This window comes from Aptenodytes forsteri, unplaced genomic scaffold (assembly GCF_000699145.1).
Source record: "Aptenodytes forsteri isolate BGI_AS27 unplaced genomic scaffold, ASM69914v1 Scaffold434, whole genome shotgun sequence".
NCBI lineage: Eukaryota > Metazoa > Chordata > Aves > Sphenisciformes > Spheniscidae > Aptenodytes > Aptenodytes forsteri.
In genome coordinates, this window is record NW_008795183.1 from 1366087 (window position 1) to 1384734 (window position 18648).

General features: G+C 38.9%; 1 protein-coding gene across 2 annotated transcripts in view; it reads left to right on the forward strand.

The window, feature by feature from the left end:
* Positions 1-18648, forward strand: part of GLRA2 (glycine receptor alpha 2) — a 129282-nt gene that overhangs the window by 26991 nt on the left and 83643 nt on the right. For both annotated transcript variants that reach the window (XM_009278543.2, XM_009278544.1), the window contains exons 4-7: positions 2447-2670; positions 14331-14413; positions 15455-15592; positions 18318-18532. In XM_009278543.2, coding sequence (XP_009276818.1) covers positions 2447-2670; positions 14331-14413; positions 15455-15592; positions 18318-18532 — 660 coding nt within the window. The remainder of the gene's footprint in view (positions 1-2446; positions 2671-14330; positions 14414-15454; positions 15593-18317; positions 18533-18648) is intronic.

Here is an 18648-nt window from a genome sequence, read left to right on the forward strand (position 1 = left end):
TGTAGTCTGCCTGAGCTCCATGTTGTGATACCGTTCTCAAGAGAATTTTTCTTCAGAAGATAGTTACAATGTTAGCACAGGAAAAGTAAATTCAAAATTCTGCACATGATTAGGTCTGACTGTGTAAACACACATCCCTCTCAGCTGCTTATACCGCAAGCATAGCAGAAAAAAAAATAATGATGGTTTTGTGATGTGCATGTTATATTTCCATTTTTATTTCTTATTAAAATATCTATGCACATATATATGTGCAAAGCCGATCAGACATAAACAAAGGTTTCAGTGCTGTATTGCTTCTAACAAAGCTTGCAGAGGGAATGCATTTCTAAGTGTATCAGTGTGATGGCTCTGATATATTTATGAAGGTACATATTGAAAAAGATAGTGTAATCCTATTGGTATTGTTTATGATTTTGGTATAATATATATCATCATATGAAAGCTCTTCTATGAATAAGGATTTTTCAGACTGTTTTTTGTTATCTAAATCACCAACTACTGAAGTTTATGAAAGCACATTTATTTTTAGATATTTAAAAAAAAATTACTGATTTGACTGATTTACGATTTCTATGTCATGGTGGGAGAAATCCCTCTGCTTTCCATAGACTTCATTGTATATCTTATTTCAAAGAAAAATTAGAGGCGGTTGCACAACTAGTAGCAATTTTATTCTATCAGAGGTTGCTGATGACAGCTCCTGCCTTCTTTTCTGCAGGGTGAAAATAAAGTGCTTTCCTGACTTTATAACTAAAACTGTCCCATATAGACTTACAAGAGACTCTCAGCTTCTAAGACCAAGAAACAAGGGAAAGTATGCTTAGCATTAGTGTATCCTCACAGCATGTGGTGACATTTCATAAGCTCAGAACTGCAAGTAGCTATTTGATCTTTAACTGTATGAAACACCACCATCATAAAAGTACAGTGGCTTGTGAAAAAAAGATACAGGCTTTTGTAAGTATCATTAATAAATGTGCTATTCTTGAGGCCTCTCTCAGGTCTGTCTTGCTCTGATTAGCAGACATTCCTGTTCTGACTTGCATCTACACAACAGCAAAATGAAAATGATAAAGAAAGCAAGAAAAATCACGTTCCTAGTGAGACTGTAGAGCATCATCCCATAGGGTTCAAAAACTGCATCCGTTTGGATGTCAGAAATACTCTGTCAGGGCAGCAGCACACCTCATCACCAACCTACTGAATGAAGGGTGGGAAACGCTGAAGGTTGGAGGGGCTCGTTCACAGAGTCTGCATATTGGGCAAGCTGCTTTCTGCAGCTCTAATTGGACTGAGAATATTTATTTACATTTCAAGGATGGTAAGTTCTTTAGACTATCCAGTTCAGTGGCCTAACTAAACCCAGGTCAACATATATTTGCCAAGTTGAAAGCACAGTGCTGCCGTTTTAAAGTACTGCTGCTATCATGAAGCAAATCCTAAATGTGAGGGGTTTGTACAGTTGGAAGAATTGTTTGCTAAGATATTCCTTCAGATAATATAATTGATATTATTAATATCAATATTATTAAATATTTTCCTTTTAGAGGAAGAGTAGATGTATTTCTGAGACAGAGTTCACAAGCAAATTAAATGCAGTAATTTCAGGTAAAGATGTTATAATAGCAGGGAAAGCTGGGGGAGATGAAGCTCTTATTTGCTGACTTCAGAAATTCAGGGTAAGGAGAATAAGCATTAGCATCTTTCCCTTCCCTCCAGAGAGTTTAGACCCTAAAAGCTCTTTTCACACTCCCCTTTAACAGCCAGTTCTTGACACAGCATTAATGTTGGTTCTAAATGAACCTCTAAATAATTGCTGCCTTTCCCAGTTGTGACTAGCAGACCACTGAGCAGAAGAATGCAATTAGAACAATTTTAATGGGATGCAGAGAGGGAGGAGTGAATGAAGGAACATACAGAGAAAAGCATACGGTAGATAAAAAAAGGATACAAACAGTAAATAAGAAGTGCTGATTTAATTTCTTCTATACAAATCTGGCTTCACTGGAATTAGCAACTATTCATGAGTACATTAGAAATAATTGATTTACATATTGGAAGCAATTTATTTAAATTAGTAGTTTTACAGAATCTTTGTTGAAATTGTATATATCTAACTGCAATGCTTTTTGACTTTCTAAGTACCTCTGAGTTAATACATGGCATTTGAAAGAGGGTTATATTTAATATTGAAGGTTGCAGTTAATATTTTTTTCATCACTGAAGTAATTTTGATTTGGAAAATGTACCAGTTGTGTGTGTTTGGTTCAATGCAGCATTTAGACTGCTTTATTTTCAAATGACAACTCTTATGTTCAAAGGATAACATAAATGTTTGCTGTAACGCTGGTACTGTAGTAAGTCTAAGAGCATAAAGAAAGCTAAAGTGACCTTCCAGTTTTGGTAAGTGGCTTAGTAACCTTTTTACATGGCATTTCTGTAGGACTACAGAGTGAACATTTTTTTGAGACAGCAGTGGAACGACTCACGTCTGGCTTACAGCGAATATCCCGATGATTCCCTGGATTTGGATCCCTCTATGTTGGACTCTATTTGGAAGCCAGATTTATTCTTTGCCAATGAGAAGGGAGCAAACTTCCATGATGTCACGACAGACAACAAGTTGCTGAGGATTTCTAAAACTGGAAAAGTGTTGTACAGTATCAGGTAAACCAGATACCTTTTTTTTTCTTCTCTTCATCCCCTTCTTTTCCCTCACTCCTTGTTTTTCTGGATGTAACTAGGCTTAAAGAACATAATGTACATATTTAATTTTTTGTTGTCCCATGTACAACTGAAATGAGACTTAATCATAGCAGGGTAGAAGGCAATTTTGCCTACATTCCTTTGCTAAGTATTTACTTTTCACAAAATAGTCTGTAAGTGGCACAGCAGTACTTCTTAGTCTTGTTGGAAACTTAAGGCTGTCTAATACTTTAATGGTATGCCTCAATAATTCCCATTAGCGTTAGCTCAAGTCACTCCTCTTATAAAGAGGGGAAATCAACTCTTCAGTAGTTTGTGGGTGGCAATTTAAAAGTAAAGGGGAATAGTATTTTAAATGACTGCTCAACACCTAAAGTAAAAATACGCTTGAAATGCAATAAACTTGACACGCAAGTCACTGGGCAGTTGGATGTATCTATTCACATTTAAAAATATCTGGGATTACAGAAAGCATTTTTTAATACTAAGTGCATTGAAGTGTGTGTCATGTGACTGGATTTAGGCTGAATTAATAAGCACTGACAAAACATGATTTGGTATGACCAAATGGAATGGGACATATGTAGAGAATCAGAATTGCATTGCACAGGCATAAACAGCAGCAAATAATCTGCAGTATTTATTTGACATTCAGCTTACTGTGCACCATTAATTGCTTAATATAGGTAGTCAAAGATGCAAAACACTGTATTATTGCTCTTACAATTGTTTTAAAAAAAGTAATTACTGTGTTTTATCTGTGCCCGGGAACGTTTCTCAGCTTTTGCCTTTCTTGCATTGTGGAAAGTAAACATGATAGTATTTGTTTAACAGTTTGTTTAGTGAATTTACTCATCTGTAAGGAAGATTAGTTTAGAAGGCAGTTGTTTCTGACTGGGAATTCTGTTTGTGACCTGCATTTTCATTAAGGAATTATTATTGATGCAGGTTCAGGACAGCTGTGTTCTTTAGGATGCTAAATAAATAAGTAATAACATGGCACTTCCTCCATTTATTTAATTCTCGTGGAAATTCTTTGATAAGACCCCAGTAATATTTGGATGGATTAAGCAGCGTGGAACGTAAATGTTTATTGAGCAAGGTTTCAAATTGACGTACCTAAACAGTTTGAGAAAAATAATAGGATACAAGGATGAAACTAGCACTAGCAGAGTGATAAATATGCTGTCACTTACAAATATTTCTTCTTTCATCCTGGGAAAGAAATGAATGCATCTGTTTGTTTGAATGACATCAGACACCACCTTATTGGAGGCAACAGTGCAGTTGGGTGCTGTTCTGAATGCAGATGGATAATTTTCCTGACATTCATCCATGCGGGAAAAGCAATATTTTGAGCTGCCATATCACATTTGTAAAATTCCCACACCTAAATGCAAATTAATCTGAAGCAGAGTAAGCAGTATTCCAATGGAGTACTAAGCAAAGCTCGTTGTTTCTCATTTGTATCGCACAGCAGTAATAGAGGCTTACCTGGCACCTCTAACATGGCATATAATTTTGAATAGTACTTTACAGTGAAGAAAACTCCAGAGTACGGAAATCTGAAGTCAGAAGTAGTTAGACAAACTTGTCTTTATTCTCTAGATACTGGGCTGGATGCATCTGTGTGCTGCCAGTCGCTTTTAGTTGTGCTATAGGGAAACAAACAGGAATATTTTAGTGATTGGTTTCAGTACATTGAGAATGTTATAATGCTGCCATTTTCACTACTGCACCAATAGCACTTAGCCTGGCATCATGATATTTAACAATTAGCATTTAGGGTGCTGTAAATGTTTAAAGCACTTTACAAAGATGTCTGAGAAGTAGTGGTGTATGTAGTTACCATATTTCCAAATTTAATAAAATCAAGGACAAGTTAATCTCACATAAATATAAACTGCTTTCTGCATAAAATGAGTTTAGAACTGCTCCCAGTAATTAATGGGTAAGAAGCAAGGTGTGTGTATTAGATGGCAGTTGTATTCCTCTTCCCTGTATACTGCACCAAAACCATGGAAATATGCTACACAGGAGGCACAACTGGCTTATGCTGTTAAGTGCTCTCAGAGGCCAGTCTGCCCTTTCTGAAAAGAATTTGGAAAGTCATCTGGGACTAGATCTCATGGTCTATATTTCACTAAAACAAGACACTTGCTGTAGGTGCTCAGATAAGTCATGGCAGGGTCAGTGAGGGTCTGGCCCGTGTGTGAGCCCCACCACAGTGCTTAGCTCTGGGAACTACCTCATGTCGTGGTAAACATGAGGCTCTTTGTCCTTCTTTCAGCAAGGGATAAGCCATCCTGCATTTACCGGTGATGGTAGGCATGACGTAGATTTCCATCATAGTTTTCCTTATAATAATTGGTTATGACGATCATGCTTGCAGACTCCTAGATCTATAATTCTCTGGGAGTTGCTATACAAAATAAAGCCAGAGTTGTTGATGGTTGATGTACCCACCTATAAATCATATAAGTTTAGCAGTCTAAACCTATTTTGAGATATTTGCCGTGTGCTCAAATGACTACCTTGGTATTTGTTTTGATCTCAGATAGCATGCTGTATATGCTATATAGAGCCTGAGGCTCTATAACTGGATAACTGGTCTAAACCTTTGGGTACTGCAAAGAGAGTTAGAACCTTGGGGAGGGAACCCAGCACTACTCAGTACTGCAAATATATGCTATTGCCACTAGAGATGTAACAACAGCTCTTAAAGGTGCATGTATTTTGAGAAGTCAGCAGTTACAGCAAAGTTATATTCAGCAAACGACTACACTTTAGTCAAGATCAGTCTCAGTTGCACTCTTCGAGCTGCAAAAGAGTTAAATAGCTATAACTTTTATTTTAAAGCCCTCTGCAGAAAGGAGTCAACAAGAGGAGTTTGTTATAGCAGTGGTCAATACAATTAGCTTAAGTTGTATGTATTTTGTATGCTGAAAAAAAAAGAGAGAGTTAAAATCAGAACCCACATAACGTCACCCTCCAGATGCCTGTGACTCATCGTCTCCCAACCCTTGAATGATCTCTGCATGGATTGGATTTTGTATCAGGCTATGCACTTGGAAAGAATGGCAGCGCTGTGTGATGATACATGGATTTTGCATTGTATACACTGCTGCACTGATTTTATATTCCAGGGGCAAGGATGGTACTTCCCTGGCCCATTGTGGACACCTGGGACATCAGGAAAATGTTAAATAACCTCACAAGAGGCTTCACATTCTCTCTGAGCCACCCATTTATGCTACCTGATTCCCACAAACTCATTTCAGGCTGCCAGCCAGCTCAGAATATTAGCATCTGCCAAAAGGCTTATTATAGCAAAGTGATAGAAAGTGGAGTGTTTTTATTTAAGGTTTAGGGTTTTTTTCTGCATTAATTGCCTCCCACTCCTTTTAATATTTTCAGTACATCTCAGCCATATGAGCTTGATGCAGAGGATGATATAACTCAACTGTAATATTGATCCATGGCATCGAACCTAGAATATATTGGTCAGGAAGGTAAAGGGGCTGTAACTCCTTTTTTTTACCTACTGCTCCAGAAAACGCTCCCAATTGCCTGATAACACTGTAGAGCTGTGCTCTGAAACGTAGTGCCAGTGCATGTAGCTAGAAAGAGTTACAAAGCAGATTATTTCATATTTTTAAAATATGCAAAGGTTTTAAAAGGTGTTGCATAATTTGGCAAGAGAGCCACTTGGAATTCTAGGGAGGAGACTTCTGCAAATTCACAAATTACATTTCTCCCCCCATTTTTGCTATTCCTGTTCAAAGAGCAATGAAATACCTAGGAAGAACTTCCTCAAGTCTTTCAAAACATCTGTTTTTCTGTCTTTGTTTATCTGCAAGAAATGTTACAGTTATATAGACAATTAGTTCTTCATGGTTTCAACTCTTGATCTAGATTTAATTGTTAAATGTTATTATGGATGAAGGCAGAGTGTCTGCTAGAGAGCAGTACTGTGCTGTTAGGGCACCATGAAACAGAGAAAATTCAAGCTATTAGATTGCTCTCTATTTGTGCAGCTGTTCTGGGGGTGATTACTAGCCCCTCCGTTCGGCAACAAGTAGCTGACAGGATGAGTTGGCACATCCAAAAACCCTTGCCTGCTTATGCAATGAAAGAGAAGTATCTGTGAAAACAGCACATTTATTTGCATAATTTACATTTTAATGACACAAAATTAGTTGCTTTTTCATTTCATAAAGCATTTAAAGCAAAGTAGGGATATGGACATTACACCTGAACATGTAACTGCCTCACTTCTTCCTCTAATGCTGTACATGTCTCCAGCTGACACACGAGAACACTGGAGGTGAGGTAAATACAAACACAACAGAAGAGCTACTTAGGCTGAAGGACAATGCTGCCAGGAGAACAAATGGCTCTGAACTGGTCATAATTAAGCTTAAAGTGGAAGTTATAAAGTTTCCAGCCATATACACCTTGAATTCCTAGAACAATATTCCAACAGAAATAAGGGGGGAGGGGGGAGGACGGGGAATGGAACTAGATATCATTAAATGAACCTTGATCATATTTGAAAGGGATTAGATGCTGTGGCTATGTGTGATAGCAGATGATCAGATCTGATGGCCCAAGATCTTATTTCTCTAGCCCTGTATTCCTGTGTCTCAAATAAAAAGGAAGACTTTGTTCTAAGTAAAAAAGTGGGAAATTTGTTGGAGATCTGTTGGAGACCAATTTGTACACATAAAGTCGTTCTTGGCTGACAGGATCAACAAATATTGGCAGGTGGTTACTTCTGGATATCTACGTCAATGGGATAGTTGCAGAGCCAAAGCACATGTCTGTGTACCTGCTCTCCTTATGGGTAATGGCAATGCCTGTCCTTGATTGCTAGTGACAAATCACTCCATTTACCCATTGAACTTGCACTGGAGCAGTTAAAGGTTAGGTGTAAAATTATGTAGGTGTGGGAGCCCTTTCTAAATGGTACAGAAAAGCATGTTTTCCTGGAACATGCTCCCAGGGATGAAGGTCTTTTGCCAATTGCATCGCAATACATGGCTTAGAATAGAGATGTCATCAAGCCAGGAGGAAAGCAATACCATACTAAACACACACTGTAGGAAAATTAAGATAGAAAATGGCAGAGGAGAAAGGAGAGATGAAATACTGTTCTTCATGGAAAGGAAACAGGTGGTTACAGAATTTAACTGTTACATGAAATCATACTTGAATTTAATTTCGTAGATTTGCTTGAGCAATAATTGGAAAATCATTTGCTGGCAGCTCATGGGCTGGCATTGTGTATCTACAGACAATGATTGCATTACAATGAGAAGTGGGATGCCTGTAATGAGAAATCCACCACCCTGCTCCGTGCCAGCTGTTGTGTTGTTAAGCAGCACATGAAGCAAAGCAAAGCACTGGAGGGAGCACGAACACGCTCATAAACAGCAGTACGTGAAACTCCAGCCTACATCTAGCATTTTGCCATAGCAGAGAAGGCGCCACGTCTCCTCTAAGCTCAACTTCAGCCTGTTCCCATCTGACAGAAATGAAGCTGGAAAACATGACAATTATTAGAGAGGAATTCCAGGACTCCTCAAAAATAAGGGAAAAAGCAGACAGTTTGGCTGTTCCATTTAATAGGACAAAGCTTGTAGACTGTGAAAATTACCAGAATTTACATTCAAAATGATGAGTCAGGTCCCTGAAAAAATAATGAGATGGACTACAAAATGAAAAACCCTTTAAAAGAAGAACGTCACTGGGAATATTTTTTTTGGCCTTCTGATATATGAACAGTGCGTGTCCTTCTTTCAGGCACAGATCACCCAAGAGAGGGGGCTGGGAGGAATATAAGGAGATTTTAGATTCTCCTCCCTGTTTCAGTGCCACTAGTCTGAATGGCATTTGCTCCTGTGTCATGCGATGCTGTCATGGTTGCTGTGCAACTCCATCTCCCCTGCCAGTTTAATGGGGAACTTTGTCTGCTTCTGCTTAGGCGATATTTTAATGTTATTTCAGCAGCTATAAGGATCAGGAATTTAATCTTCCAAAGAAAAATGTACCGCTAAGTATACTTCTACCTTTATTGTCAGCTTGGACCTTTAAGAAAAATACCAGAAATATTGCAATTTATGATAGCATCGTCAGAATTGGCAATACTGAAAAAAAAATCCCACTTGTCTCACTAAACCCAACACTGTGGGCTTTGCACAGGTATAAGACTTTTCATAAAAATGGCACATAGCCAATGTTAGCAGTGGCTGTGCATGTACTACTTGTGTTCTGGTATTTGCAGCACAAAATCCTAGGTTGTGAAGTCTTCTGTCCCAACAGCTGAGCTGCAGATGGGTGTAGCTTGAAAGAATGAAGGGATAAAATAGAAACAAAATGTTATTTTTGATACCATGCCCATTCATGGTGAGGCATTTGTTGCTATTCATGCTTATGAGGAGATAATCATGCTTTTTTTGGAGATGGAATGGACTTGTACCCTTATCTCCAGGACTATTTAAATTTCCAACAGTACTTCTATACTTAATAAGACTGACCCTAGTTATTTCTCATTAGAAAAAACTGTGTGAGGAGGCTGTTGTTCTGTAGCCCACTCACAAACCACCCCACTTGCAGGATAATTAATGAAAATGATATTCCCCTTGTCGTCAGACACCTCTTATTGTGATCCACAGGGCCTTTCTCATGTGGGATCAGTGTCCTCCTCCTCCGGGGTGAGAGTTATCACTCAGATCAAGGGAAGTTTTGGGTGAGTCACAACACATCAGGCTAAGATGTGATAGCTGCTTATAAAGAAGTGGGATAGAATACAATTTAATGTTTGCTGCAGATTAGGCAATAAGTTAAATCCCAGCTAAAATTAGATATACTCTTAAATGTATATAAAAAAAATTCTTGGATTATGTAATGTGTAAACCCAATTCCCTAAGAATTTGATACTAGCAGTTCTTTACTTCAGTTTTGTGCTGCAGACCATTCACAAGCAGTCTGTATGTGTAGTATGCTGAAGCGTTTTTGTAGCATGAGATTATCAGAGAAGTGGCATGATGGCGATGAGCATCAGCATTCAAAACCTCTAAGAGAAAGAAGGAGATTGGAGATGATCTTGAGAATAATCTGTTTACAAGCATTTTACTCCTATTGAATCTTTTTGTATTAAGCACCATTCCACTGATGGTGCTGCTTTGAGGATTAGGTGTCAGCGAGCGGATTGGCCTCAAGGCTTAATACCCTAAAGAGAGGTGGGGGTGGGATTTGGCAGGAACTGGAGCAAAAGAGAGGGCAACGGGAAAGGGAGGGGGAAAGTGTAGGAGGACAGACTAGGATGCAGAGGAAAGAGGCTGGGCTCTGGGTCACGTAGGTGTCTCTGGGAGAGATGTAGGGTAGATGGGCAGACATAGGAGGAGATGGGGAAAGTATGCCCAGGGCCAGAGAAAGGACAGGACGAGGGCAGGAATGGGTGGAGGATGAATGGGAAGCACGGTGTCTCAGCCCCGCCGCTGAGCTCAGGACTCGATTGCACTGGATGTAAATACCTCTGAGCTCCCTCAGCTACACATGTGTGTCATCCCCTGCTGCTGGCTTTTCCTTGGAGGACGATGGCTGGCTACAGCTGCTACGTTTAGGGCAGTGGTAGTGCCTGTGCTGAGCTCTGCTGCTGGCCCGTCTGAGGGCACATCTGCTTCCATCTGTAGAAAACACTGCTGTTGCAAAACAACGTGTTCAGGTGCTAACGATCACCAGCATGAAGGTTTCTGGTTAATAACATGTTGTCAGGCTATTTATTTTTTCCCATGGGATGCCTTATTCTGGCTTCTGTAACAAAGGAAGCCACAGTCTGCAGGACTTTTGCCTTCTTGCCTGCATAAGTGGGAAATGCAGACCTCTGAATGACGCTGTAAGGGGGTTTCTGGGGTGACCAGAAACGACAGATGTTGAGCTGAGGTGGGAAGAGAGAGAGACCCACATCCCAAGTCTGAATGATTTCTCAGGACATTTTGCTGAAACCTGGGGATGAAAGAGGGGGGGGTTGAATGAAATGCTGAATGAAGAAATCCCAGCAGTGCCCATTGCACTTTGAAGGCATTTAAAGTATCAGCAGATGCTGCTCAAAAGGACTTACCTAGTGTATGAGGGAAGAGGGTCCAAAGTTTAAGACATGCTGCCCTAGAGCACTTGGATTACAGCCCTGCCTCTGCCACAGCGTTGCTCGGTAATATTATTGATTTATTTTTTTATTATTTTTGTCATAGTGCCGGCTAATTGCTCATTCTTTGTTTTCTGGCTCTGATTCTGCATTTTGTTCTGTTCTTACTCTATTTGCACTATTCCAGGGCTTGATTTTTCCTTGATTGCAGGATGGGTGATTGAGTGGGGAGGGAAAGAAGAGAGCAACTTTGCCTCTCCTCTGGAACAGCTTGCTGGCCTTGATGTTGTGCCTGAAGTGCTGGGGCACTGGAGATGTGACTCTCTCCTGTAATATATCCTAAAATATAACGTGGCCAACCCCAGAGCTCTCCATAAGTGACCTCTGCAACCTGAGCCTGGATAACAGGGTGTAAAGGGTGCTCAGGTAACTGAAGACAAAATAAAGTCCTTCATCAGCTGCTTCTCCTTTCAGCTTTACACAGATTGTTCATAAAACATTTCCCATCAGTGTTTTATGGTGCTACATCACCAAATCTGTTGTTTATGCATCTCAAATACCTTGGTGGCGAGATGCCTGAAAAAAAAAAAAATTGTTCTGTAGCAGTTTCTTCTGGTTTATTAATGATTAAAGTATTCAACAATGTAATCACCAGTTAAACTTGCACTTTGCACCAAATCTCATGGGGCCCTTCTTGAATTTGCCAAGTGTGAGACATTCACTTTTCTGAAACATTTGCTGTCAATGAAACTGTTATTATAGGCAATGTGGGTAGCTATATCTGCCTAACACTTTCCATTTCTGATCCTGTTTCCTTATTAATGTAAATATACAAGTAGTGACATGGCACCTGGGTTTGGAAACACTTGCAGGATCATATTTTTACTGAAAAAGAGTCAAGTGCTATAAATTGACCCACTACCATGGACTTCACTGGAGCTACTTCAGACTCCAGCAGCTGAACATTTAGCATGTAGTAATCTTGTTGAAAATCAATGGATTTGTGGACGATACAAGGCAATAAACATTGGGTTCAACACTTGCATTACTCCTAGTAAAAGGGATTACAGAGGCAAAAATGTTAGCTATGAATGGCTACTCTGCTGAGATGAACAAGTAGAGGTAAAGCTATAAGGACATGATCTCTCAAGCTAGCCTCATCAATACAGTGAGTAGAAATTTTCCATTTGTCAGGGTGAGCAGAGAATAATTTAGTCTTCATGAAAGACACCATTGGTTAGGAAGAGAAAGAAGAGATGTCAACCTTTGTGTGAACCAACATAATGAGCATTTTCTCAGCTCACCTCTAGAAAAAAAAAAAATGATATATCTACCTAACATCAGTGGAGATAGATCAGTTTATCCCTGGGAGGCTTGAAAGCTGCAACTGGATGTATTCACTTTCTCGTGAGTTTGGTATTAGACTAATAAAAGAGACCCCCCCTGCCCATGTATGTAGTCAAACCCCCAGATCCTTTGAGAGAGAAAGGGATGAAGGGGGAAGGAAGCATAGTCAGTGTGCAATCCACACAGTAAAATCTGAGGGATGGATAGGCCATGCCTACTTCAATGAATACAAACAAATGACATTTAGAAAGGCTGCATTTGCGTAAAGGCATGTTTGAAATGAACTTAAAACATCTAAGCGATATTTAGAAGATGACTGAAAAGAAGGAAGAGAGTTTGATATATCAACATTTCAGGAAAAAAGGCAGAAGCAGTCTTTTGTTAATACTGGAGATTAGCAATTTAAATACTCAATCTTTAATCCAGGAAATTACCTAGTAAAAATGAGACTAGTTAACATTTGCAGAGCACTTAAAATATTTAAATGAGTAAAGGGCAGATTTTCAATGACATTTATATGTCATATATATAGATATACTTTTTTCTCTAGGGGACTAATTTTTTTTTAATGCTTATGCTATTTGCTCCCAAAGGTAAAATGGGAGTTTATTTACTATGGTGGTGTTGAGAGGACTATTGGGGGCTTTTCTTCATCTCAGTGCCTTTCACTGCCACAGACAACCGATCTCTAATTTCCTGATATTATCATCTTCTACACTGAAGACTGTGTCAAGAGGAAAATAATGTGACTTTGTCTAGGTAGCCCACGAGTAGGCAAAAGCAGAGGTGTTGAATGTGATTTTTGATCAGGCTGAGACACTTTTGATCTCAGTTACCTAAATATCATCTTCTTGTCATAGTGATTTGATGGCCAGACAGTAGGACTAGAAGTCAGGTCATCCCAAAAAATTCACATGATGAAGAAATAGACTGAAAGACCTTGAATCAGCTGTATGTGGTGAGAAGCACAAAATCACCACAGGAGACAGAGCTAAGCGAAGTATTTCTCCATACAGATCACATTTGTCTGTGGGACAACATACTTTCAAGGTTAGCAGCTGGCCCGTGGGTTCACTGGCATAAGTAAAAAGTTATTCTTATTGTACTGTGTTAATGTCTCAGTGTACCTTCAAATCAGACAATCTAGTTCTTGTCCTTGATGGTGAATGGGCACAGAGGTTTTTGTTTATTTGCTTTCTTTGTGTCAAAGTGTTTTTTGTGCTGAAGGTAATCTGAAATAAAAATGTACTCTTTTTATATGACTTAACCCAAAATCTCAACAATTCTTCTGTTTTTCAAAGCAGCTAGTTGTTTGTAATTACGTCATCCCAGTGTCTTGGTTTGTTAAAAATGGTTTCTTCTCCCCACACAAACAAGAAAAGAAATAAAGCAGAGGAGAAGTCTTGAAACAGATTTCAATCAAATGTGAAGAAGTAAACTGAACTAAAAAAAAAAAAAAGAAGAAAGAAAGAAACATTAAGAATATTCCCATCCAAGTAAAATTATGCTTTATATGGGACAATAACAACTTAAAAATTAAAAGAGAAATTTATTTTGTATGATAATGTTCCTTTAGGCTTACTTTCTTCTGACTGTGCTCTTTATCTTTTAATGCTACGTGATTCTAGCTTTTACTGTATGGTGTTTTTTTTCTTTCTTTTAATGGCTAAGCAGTAAGAATGAAGGATTGAAAATGGGCTTCATACACAACAAAAGCACTTTCTGTTGAAAAAACCCTGTGGTTATTGTTTCCTTCCTTTGCTTTTCCAAAACAAAGCTTAAAAATGTGTGTCACATGATTAGTCATTTCAGCTTTTGCATCATTTGGGTTCAGTATTATACATAAAACATTCACTGGTACATTAGTGGAGAGCATTTCTTGCTATCTTGATGTTGTCTTCTCTGTCCCTGTTCTGCTCAACCAACGCAGCCAGTGAGCGCCTGGTTTGCTTACCTGCTCTGTCTTCACAGCGATTAGGTCCTTAAAAGCTCAGAGGGGAGAGCGAGTCCAACCTCTGAGGTGTTAAGATTTGGTCTTGATCCTTTAAACTCTAAATAGGGGGCTTTGGATAAAACCTGTAGATTTCTAACAATAGCTTCTTTTTTTTTTCCCCTCCAATTTTAGGCTTACTTTAACCTTATCCTGTCCCATGGACTTGAAGAATTTTCCTATGGATGTACAGACATGTACAATGCAGCTAGAGAGCTGTGAGTGTCCAATTGCTCTATCTAGCGAAGAACAAGATTTTACCGTAACATTCGATGGTTAGATAGTATCTACATTGTCGTATTTGTGTGGTGAGACTCAATATTCCTATTTTGTAAGGGAAAATCATGGAGGAACAGTGCTTTAACTGTCCGTCACCGTACTGTGCAGGTCACCTGTCTCTGTGCTGTTCCTGCTCCCTTCCCTTTCCCCCTCCCGGGGCACATCACCTCACCCATCAGGGCTGCATCACTCCCAGGGATAAGCACAGCGATGCTGTGCAGGAGAAATTAAATCTCAGGAAAGTAAGAGCAATTAGTACACAGCCAAGGATTAACTATGTCTGATCAAGACATGCTATGGTCTTTTGAAAAATGGAAGGAACATACCTGATGAAGCAGAGGTCCTGTAGGTACGCTTATGCTAGTAAGCTAAATATGACCAAGGCGCGGACTTGGGTACCGGCACACACTCATCTGTACCGCATAGCTGTCAGCACACAGCTTGTTTAATTTACCCATAAATATGTAGCCATTGCAGTCAAAAAGAGACTTCAGTGAGTTGAAGCCTCTCTCTTTCTCCTCCGCACCTCTCAGTGGTAGGTTCACAGGTTTACAAAAGCTGCAGTTTTCTTTTCGGTAAGAGCCCAACATTCTGCAGTCTAGAAATCCTTATTTTGTTGGTGCCCACCAACTACATCATCAAAGAATAATGAAAATAAAGCAAAATGCAGGCTGAGACATAGGCACAGAGAAATGTCATTTCAGTTGTAAACAGTATCTTTGATGGGCCAGCAAAATTAATTTTTAGTGGCAAACCAGGGCAGTATTTCAGAATATAACGGTGTTACTTGTTGCTCTTAATAGAGTAATAGTGCAGTAATAGTAACTGATAACTAACAGCAATAGTGCTGTTGTTAATCAGACAGTTTAAAAATACAACTGAGATAGTATGTATTGTAATAAAAGACATGCTTCTCAGACAATAATATTTGCTTTTGATGTTTTCTAGCCATCTAACAAACTCTGATTTCTTTATTGTAGTTGGCTACACTATGAATGATCTGATATTTGAGTGGCTAAGTGATGGACCGGTGCAAGTTGCAGAGGGTTTAACCTTGCCACAGTTTATTTTGAAAGAAGATAAAGAACTTGGTTATTGCACAAAACATTACAACACTGGTGAGCGTTATTCTATTTTTTTCTATTAATTGCTTTAATTGTATCTATTGTCAATTTGTAAGGGGAAAAGATGGGTAAAATTTAAAAAAAAATTGAAATTAAAATTTGATTCAGCCGCACTTTTAAATCTGAAAAAATGAAATTTTCTCCCTTTTATTTTTGTTTGTTTGAAAGATTTGGTTTCCAAATTTCCTTTAATTTCATTAAAGATATTCTAATATACATATTCTAGTATCCTTAAAATCCTTAAGAAATTTAAAATCTTAAAAAACTGATTATAAAACTATTTGCTTTGATTTCCTTATAATGGAAAATTTTTAACAAACTGAATCTTTTCTTAAATATTGATTCAGCACTTCTAAAGTTCTGATTTTTCTGAATTTGATTTATTTCTCCAGCATATGAAAGTGCCAATGAGGAAAAATATCAAATTTTCACCAGCATTTATGTGTGGTCTAATTTATGAAATGTAGTATTTGAAAAGACAATGCTTTCATTGCTGATGTGAATAGTGTACAGACATGAAATGTTGGGAAATTAAAAGTTTGCTTAATACTGTAATCTTTTTCCTATATTTGTTATTTTGAAGTTTCAAATGCTGTGTTTTCTATCTTTAGCTTTACAGAGCAGAGAGAACTCTGTTAAAATTTGGATTTAGCTGCTTGGAGTTTATTTAATAGGGACAGCATTTAGAGAATGGTTTGCTGGGTGCTCGCTGGGATTAGATATAATCCCTCTCATCTAAAATAGCTTTTTCATCATTTCAGCGTAAGAGCCAATCTGGTTGCATCAAATACATTTGTTTCACTCTGTGAAATAACACAACATGGCTCTGCCAAAAATAAGTCACATTCATTTTTTATGAAAAGAAAATCATTGTTTTCAATTTTTACAAATACAGCTTCTCATTTTGGGGCCCAAAGTGCCAAGGAAGGAAAACTTTGTGATTCCACAGTCCAAGACCCGTGGAAAGGGGGACTGCTGTGACTTCTCATCTTTTCTCACACTTAAAGGGGATAGTCGAGAGTAAATTCCAATAGACAGAGCTTACCCATTTGTAATTTGGCTGGTACAAAGTTTAGCCATTTCCCAGCACATAACTCTGAATAAATGAGTTCATCTGCTTTTCTAATTACTGTCAGATAACTGTTTTGCAGGGTCAAACACAGAAAGTAAGAGAGGGGGGAGAGCATGAGCAATAGCTTCCTTCTATCCCCACTAAGATTTCCCACAAAAAATAAAAATGCCAATTAGTAGCTCCCATTACATGTAGTTAAACAAAATGAATGTCTAATTACCAAAAGTTAAAAGTGTGTGGCCTGGCCAGGGGAACTGAAAAGCAGTATTCAGGGAAAAGAAAACTCTGCCTACAGGCACCCACATTGCTGTCTTCTCTGTAGCATGCTTCTTCAGGTTTGCTGTGAAATTCAAATGTGGATCAAAGCTGTATTATTCAGCCTTCTCCTCCTACCCACACTGCAAGGCGCTCTGTCCAGGTTGCACCGCAGGAATCTGGAGAGCTACTCTCAGGTTGGGCTATTCTAATGCCATTGCTGCCGCATGTGGCCACCCCACACCTTTTGAGTTCCCTTCTGTACGGGCAGACTGGTCAGGATCAGTCGCTATCCAGGTCTCAGAGTCTGTCTTCAGGGTCACAGGTCAGGCAACTCAACAGGTCAGGCTGCTCATATATGAGCTTCTGTCCTGCCAAAAAGATATTATTCCGTTCTTCTCCCCTCCTCTCTTTGCCAAACAGCGTCTGCATTGTCCTTTGTGCCCACTCTCGCACCTTGCCATCCAGCTGTCTAGACTAGCAAAAAAATACGCATGCATCACAAAAAGGAGCAAAAAATCTCATTTCGCCTGAAAGGATGAACAAGGAACAATGCATCTTCATGCATTTGACCAATCAAGACAAAAGGGGTCCTTTGAAACCATTAGCATGACATCTCAGGAAGGACAGACATTTTTGTACTTGGATTAGTCTGCCTCGAGTGAGAGCCTTCACAGTACCTAAAGCACAGTCAGGATATACAGTAATTTGGAGCGCAACACAGAGTGACTGCATTAGTAGCTGATGAACTGTTGCAGCTCAGGACTCTGCATCCCCCGCTGCATGACTAGCTCCCCTGTCAGGCAATCCTAAACTTCTGTCCTCTGCTACCCCTGTGGGGCAGCTATTGTTTGAAGAATCACTCACCTCCCACAAGAGGTGGTTGTGGGTTTCCTGGAGTTAGACTTTTGACAAAATTCAAAGTAGGCTTTGCGTTGATTCTGCTGTGAGAAACAATCCACAGACACAAGCAAATGACATGACCAGAATGAGAAGGGGTGTGATCTACCATAGGACTGCAAGACTTTTACAGTTTGTCTGTTTAAGTATGTTTGCTTAATCTTATGTAATTAACAGAGCAAAACGCTGTCCCGTTTTAATACAAAACATTATATTTGACTAAAGTAAAATCTTATTAAAATTTGAGGAAAGGAACATTACATTATATTTTTCAGAGGTGAAACAACCATGCTAATATTCGTTTTCTGTTGATAAGAGTCAGGGGTCCCATGCATCTCCCAAGCTAGAGTGCAACAAATGGCTGACTCGCATTTGTGTATCAGGACCAGCTTATACTATTAGGTTAGGAAACAGGCCACGCATCTAACTTATGTTCAGAAAACAAGATAAAAATGTGCAAAAAACATTTATGTAAGTAATTTCGTGTTCTAGGAAAGTTTACATGCATTGAAGTCAAGTTTCATTTGGAGCGTCAGATGGGATACTATTTAATCCAGATGTACATTCCTAGCCTGCTGATTGTCATTTTGTCCTGGGTTTCTTTCTGGATCAACATGGATGCTGCTCCAGCTAGAGTCGCACTGGGTATCACTACAGTTTTGACAATGACCACGCAAAGTTCAGGATCAAGAGCTTCCCTCCCAAAAGTAAGGAAATCATTTTGTACCACCTATTTGTTATTAAGAAGAAATATTTGTACTAATTCTGAAGTTTCTGAAAGATCTGTGTAAATATGCATCTGATAAGAATACAGGAGAAAGTG